Genomic DNA, 5,647 nt, shown 5'->3' with positions numbered 1-5,647 from the left:
CCCCATGTTACTTGGCCCTGCCCCCAGGTGAGGGTGGGGGTGTCTCTGACTGCCCCTGACTGTCTGCCATCACAGACAAGGCTGCCATGAATGGCTTGACCACGTCCCCTCGCTGAGCTGAGTTTCAGATGGAGATCTAGAAGTGTTTGTGGGACCTTGGGTAAGTGTCCCCTTAATCTGGCCGTGAACCACCAAGTGAGGACGTCTTCAGTCTACTCATCTCACATCTGGGCCAACACAGGGCGGATCCAGATTTCTAAGTCTTGCCGCTCTAGCAAGCGGATGGGGAGCCTGTACCCACTGTGTTCACAGGTTGCTGCTGTTTTATTACTTTTTTAATGTTTATTCATTTATTGAGAGAGAGACAGACAGACAGAGAGAGCGAGCATGAGCAGGGGAGGGGCAGAAAATCCCAAACAGGCTCCACACCATCAGAGCAGAGCCCAATGCGGGGCTCGAACTCACGGACCATGAGATCACGACCTGAGCTGAAACCAAAACAAGGACGCTTACCCTACTGAGCCACCCAGGCGTCCTGAGTGTTGCTGTGGTAAACCGAATTCCTCTCCTTGCTAGTGAGCCGCTCATGTCCTTGTTTGCTGCTGGCCTAGTGCGTTTCCTCAGCTGCAGATCACCTGTGCTCCCCTGTTGCCCACTTTCTATCATGATGCCTGTCCTTTTCCTCATTGGTTTCCTCATTTCTCTTTTTTCTCACTGTGGATTCTAGATACTACTCTCTTGTCAATGGGTTCTTTTCAGCTTGATCGAGGTATACATAATATACAAAGAGCTGCGTATATTTAACGTGTACATTTTGATGACTTTGGACATATGCCTACAATTGTGATATCATCCGCACAATCAAGGTAATAGATGTTATCTACCACCTCCAAAGATTCCTCATGTCCCCTTCTGTGTGTGTGTGTGTGTGTGTGTGTGTGTGTGTGTTAGTAACTTTAAAGGACATCTACCCTCTTAACAAGTTCTTTTTTATTGAAATCCAGTTGACAAATAAACTTGTGTGAATTTAAGGTGTACCGTGTGTTGAGTTGGTACGTTTATTCATTATAATGCGATCGCCATTGCGCTAATAGCTAGCATGTCTATCAGGTCACGTGATCATCATGTCTGTTTTAGTGTTGGGGATAAATAAGATCTCGTCTCTTAGCGAGTTTGACGATGAGAATACAATATTGGCGTCTATGTTCTTAACAAGTGTTTAATTGTGCACTATCGTCTTGTTAACTCTAGCTTGTAGGTTGAACGGCAGAGCTCAGGAACTTATACAGCAAGTAGCTCTCTGTTCTCTGTCATCTGTAACCTTTATCCATGATGCTCTTTGTTAAAAGGATTCAGAATTTCGATGTAAAAGAATTGATCTTTTTTACTGAAGGTTTGCGCTCTTTTTTCTTTTTAAGGAACGTGTTTCCTGTTCTTGGAGCACAAAGATCCTATCACACTTGCTGTCATTAGCTATGTTTTTATCTTTCACAACTATGTTTTCAATCTATCTTGATTCTCTTTTTGGTGGGGTATTGGGAGTCTAGTTGTGGTTTTTGTTTGTAGAGAGAGATACTTTCCTCAACAGCATCCCCTAAACAATTCACCTTTTTTTCCAAATGATTTGTGGTGTGACCTTAACCATACATGAATGGCTCTGTCTCCGAGCTCTGATTCCAGAACCACTGGTCACTGTCTGTCCTTGCACTGATCCCACACTGCTTTGTTTCCAAGATGCTGTCACGTGTCTACAGAGTGAGTCTCCCCCCACCTCCTGTCATTCTTCATTTCCAGATGGACTCAGTTATTCATGGGTCCTTATTTTTGACAAACATTTTGCAATATGTTTATGCTCTTTCTCAAGAGTCCAACTGGATGTTTTTGAGGGCATTACATTGAATGTATAGGTTAAATTTGGGGAAGAATGAACATCTTTCTCATATTGTCTTTTGCTTTCATCCATTTTGTTAGGTCATCTGTCATGTTTCCTGTCTGTTACAGGTCTCATAGTTCTCCATGAAGCTCCTGTGTGTACTTGTTTAAAGTAATTCCTAGACTGTTGTCAGGTTTTGTGCAACTTTGAATGATACCTTATTTTGTAATGTTTTATTATTAACTAATTTTAAACTTATGAGAAAGCTGCAAAAAGCATACAGAAAACTCTCATTCTCCCCCCAACAACCCCTTTGAATGCCAGGATCTTCCAGAACCAGGACAATGATGAGACCCAGGGCACGAAAGCTGGTATATAACACTGTATAGCAAACAACAGCTCTTACTAGAATTCTTTCGACTCTCCACTAATATCCTTTTTCTATTCCAGGACACAATCCATTTCATGTAGTTGTTATTTCAAGTTTGCATTATCATTCACTTCTAAGTATCTCTTAATGTCCCTTTTAGCCAGATGATTAACGACTAATATGTTACTTTGGCATTGTCAAATGGTTCACCCAATATTTACATTCTAAATACATGGGAATTTTGAGGGGTCCTTTTCTTATTAAAGTCCAGTTGTATTGCCAAATGGTCAGATATCTGGGGCTTTGGGTATTGGTACTTGGGAATGGAATGCACCTGCACTTCCTTTATGGCCTCACACATGGTCTTTTTTGGTGATAGGTCCATGCTCCTAGTGTTGGGTTTTTTTTTTGTTTGTTTTGTTTTATTTTGTTGTTTGGTGTATTGAATAGGAGTGTATGCATGTTTGTGTATATTTATACAAGTTAAATATATGTATATAAGTATATATTAGCTTTTGCACATATATATACACATACGTGTGTATATATACTTGAGCTGTGTGTGCGTGTGTGTATTAAATAATGTGACAGAAACACCAGGAATTACAAAAGTGGTAAATGCATTAAATGCATAATCAAAAAAGAGATACAGGGGCACCTGGGTGGCTTAGCCAGTTGAGCATCTGGCTCTTGGTTTTGGCTCAGGTCATGGTCTCATGGTTCATGAGATCGAGCCCTGCATTAAGCTCTGCATTGACAGTGTGGAGCCTGCTTGGGATTCTCTCTCTCCCTCTCTCTCTGCCCTTCCCCCGCCCCTCTCTCTCTGTCTCAAAATAAATAAATAAGCTCCCAAAGAAAAGATTCTCTCTCTCTCTCTCCCTTGCCCTTCTCCCCAGCTTCCATGCTCTCTCTAGAAAGAGAGAGATACAACCATAAATTGCTACATTTTAAGGGATTCTGATTCTGGTCATTCACGCCCTTCCTCATTCTCAGTGTCTCTAGTGTTTACTCTATTTCACACCCCACAGTAAGTACATTAAGCACATAATCTTACTTCTCATAACAACCTTGTCAGCCAGACATTATTATGATCAACTTCCTTTATGGAGGAGGAAACTGAGGCTCAAAAAGTTTAAGGAACCAACCCAATGTTGTTGTGGTTGGTGTTGGTGTTGCAAGAGTGTTTTAAAGCAACGTCTCAACTTTATTTAACTTAGGCAGATAACATGGTAGAGTTTTGTCTAAAAAGAGAGAAAAGCCATCCCATAATACTTAGCAAGCCTGGCAGGCACTAAGGAGATGCAGCCTACAGGACATATGATGGCAAGGTTTGCGCTGTCCTTTCAAAGATGGAACACCAACCAGCAGCAGGTTGTTCCAATTCAAAATATTTCATGGGAGACCCCAGCATAATCACTGTTTTAAAAAAGAAGACTGAATTGTGTTTTTCTTTATTTTTCCATTCCCTATTAGCACAATGATTGGAGGCACTGACAAGCTAGTGGCAACTCAATCCAGGTGTGGCTGAGTAGAGACCCAGAGCTCCTATCACTGGGATTTTAAAATACTAGTAGCCATTATTATTAACAGTATTATTATTATCATCGTGTCCTGAGTTCTTACCGCGCACCAGGATCAGCGCTAAGCACTTGAAGCCCACAATCTTCCGTGAACCCCGCGCAGCTCAGAGGAGCGCTGACCGTCCTCATGAGCAGCCTGTGGCCGAGGGACCGGCCATGGCCTGCGGGGTGAGGGGGTACCTCCTCGGGGAAGTCCTCCCAGGCTGGGCTCAGCACACACCCATAGCTCCCGCCCACCTGGCCGCCCTCGCTCTCTCCCCACCCAGGGATGGCCGCCACGCTGGGCCGAAACCACAGCTCCGTGTCCGAATTCATCCTCGTGGGCTTCTCCACCTTCCCAAGGCATCTCCTGCCCGCCTTCTTCCTGCTGTTCCTGCTCATGTACCTGTTCACGCTGCTGGGGAACCTGCTCATCATGGCCACAGTCTGGAGCGAGCGCAGCCTGCACACGCCCATGTACCTCTTCCTGTGCGCCCTGTCCACCTCTGAGATCCTCTACACCTTGGCCATCACCCCGCGCCTGCTGGCCGACCTGCTCTCCACCCGCCGCACCATCACCTGGGCGGCCTGTGCCAGCCAGATGTTTTTCTCCTTCACGTTCGGCTTCACCCACTCCTTCCTGCTCACCGTCATGGGCTACGACCGCTACGTGGCCATCTGCCACCCCTTGCGCTACAATGTGCTCATGAGCCCCCGCGGCTGTGCCTGCCTGGTGGCCTGGTCCTGGGTAGGTGGCTCGGTCATGGGGCTGGTGGTGACCACGGCCGTTTTCCACCTCACCTTCTGTGGACCCAATGAGATCCACCATTTTTTCTGCCACGTGCCTCCTGTGGTGAAGCTGGCCTGTGGAACTGATGTACCAACCGTGGCCCTGGGTGTGGGGCTGGTGTGCATCATGGCCCTGCTGGGCTGCTGTCTCCTCATCCTCCTCTCCTATGCCTTCATCGTGGCCACCATCTTGAGGATCCCCTCAGCTGAGGGCCGGCACAAGGCCTTCTCCACCTGTGCGTCCCACCTCACTGTGGTCATTGTGCACTACGGCTTTGCCTCTGTCGTCTACCTCAAGCCCAAGGGTCCCCAGTCTCTGGAAGGAGACACCCTGATGGGCATCACCTACACGGTCCTCACCCCCTTCCTCAGCCCCATCATCTTCAGTCTCAGGAACAAGGAGCTGAAGACAGCCATGACCAAGACCTTCCTCAGAAAACTCCATCTCCAGAGCTCCTGAAGTGGCTCCTTTCGTGGCAATGGTGTGTCAGGTAGAGGCACTTCAGGCTTCTATCTGTAAAATGGGAATGTTTACACTTCACTGGTGATGATTCTTATATGGGAATTACCCCACCTCCCCACTTTGCAAGTACTCCGAATTCTAGATGTGTGTGTTCTCTCCTTTCTCTCAGTCTGGTTGACCTTGTTCTTCCTGGATTCACTGGGGTGTCGACCTTCCCACTATGGACCTAGTATGTCACCTTCCTCCAGGTTCCTGTGCCTGATGGTGGCATTGGGGGAGGGGGTGCCCACGTCGCTGTGTTGGGGAACCTGTGTTCATGGTTTATCATGAATGTGTGAATGAGGGATGTCGACTCTGCCCAAAATGAATAAACTGTGATTGGGCACCTGCTGTGTACCAAGCATTGTGTCCTCTGCCTCAGACACACCATTGCTGTCATTCTGAATACCACACTGAAGAAAGGAAAGCATTCTTCATGAAGAAAATGATTGTTCATTTTTAATTCTTCACATTTTTGGAGGAAAGGTGTCTCCTCTTAGGAGTTGCCTTCATTGGCTGAACTGAATGACTGGTTGAGGAGAAAGAAAGAGGAG

The 5,647-nt window shown here is 46.3% G+C and overlaps 1 protein-coding gene across 1 annotated transcript; it reads left to right on the top strand.

Annotated features, from left to right (window-relative positions):
- The first annotated feature begins 4,091 nt into the window (after positions 1 to 4,091).
- Positions 4,092 to 5,051, top strand: LOC124524618 (olfactory receptor 10H2-like). The gene has a single exon (XM_047096955.1). It carries the CDS (start codon positions 4,092 to 4,094, stop codon positions 5,049 to 5,051), a length of 960 nt encoding a protein of 319 aa, XP_046952911.1.
- Positions 5,052 to 5,647: the final 596 nt, after the last annotated feature.

This window comes from Lynx rufus, unplaced genomic scaffold (genome assembly GCF_022079265.1).
Source record: "Lynx rufus isolate CCGP_SWC_20201006 ecotype Redwood Valley unplaced genomic scaffold, mLynRuf1.p SCAF_4, whole genome shotgun sequence".
NCBI classification, from domain to species: domain Eukaryota; kingdom Metazoa; phylum Chordata; class Mammalia; order Carnivora; family Felidae; genus Lynx; species Lynx rufus.
This window is presented reverse-complemented; position numbering and strand designations above follow the sequence as displayed.

Coding starts and splice junctions, on each gene's coding strand:
- LOC124524618 (XM_047096955.1), top strand. CDS start 4,092: ATGGCCGCCACGCTGGGCCGAAACCACAGCTCCGTGTCCGAATTCATC.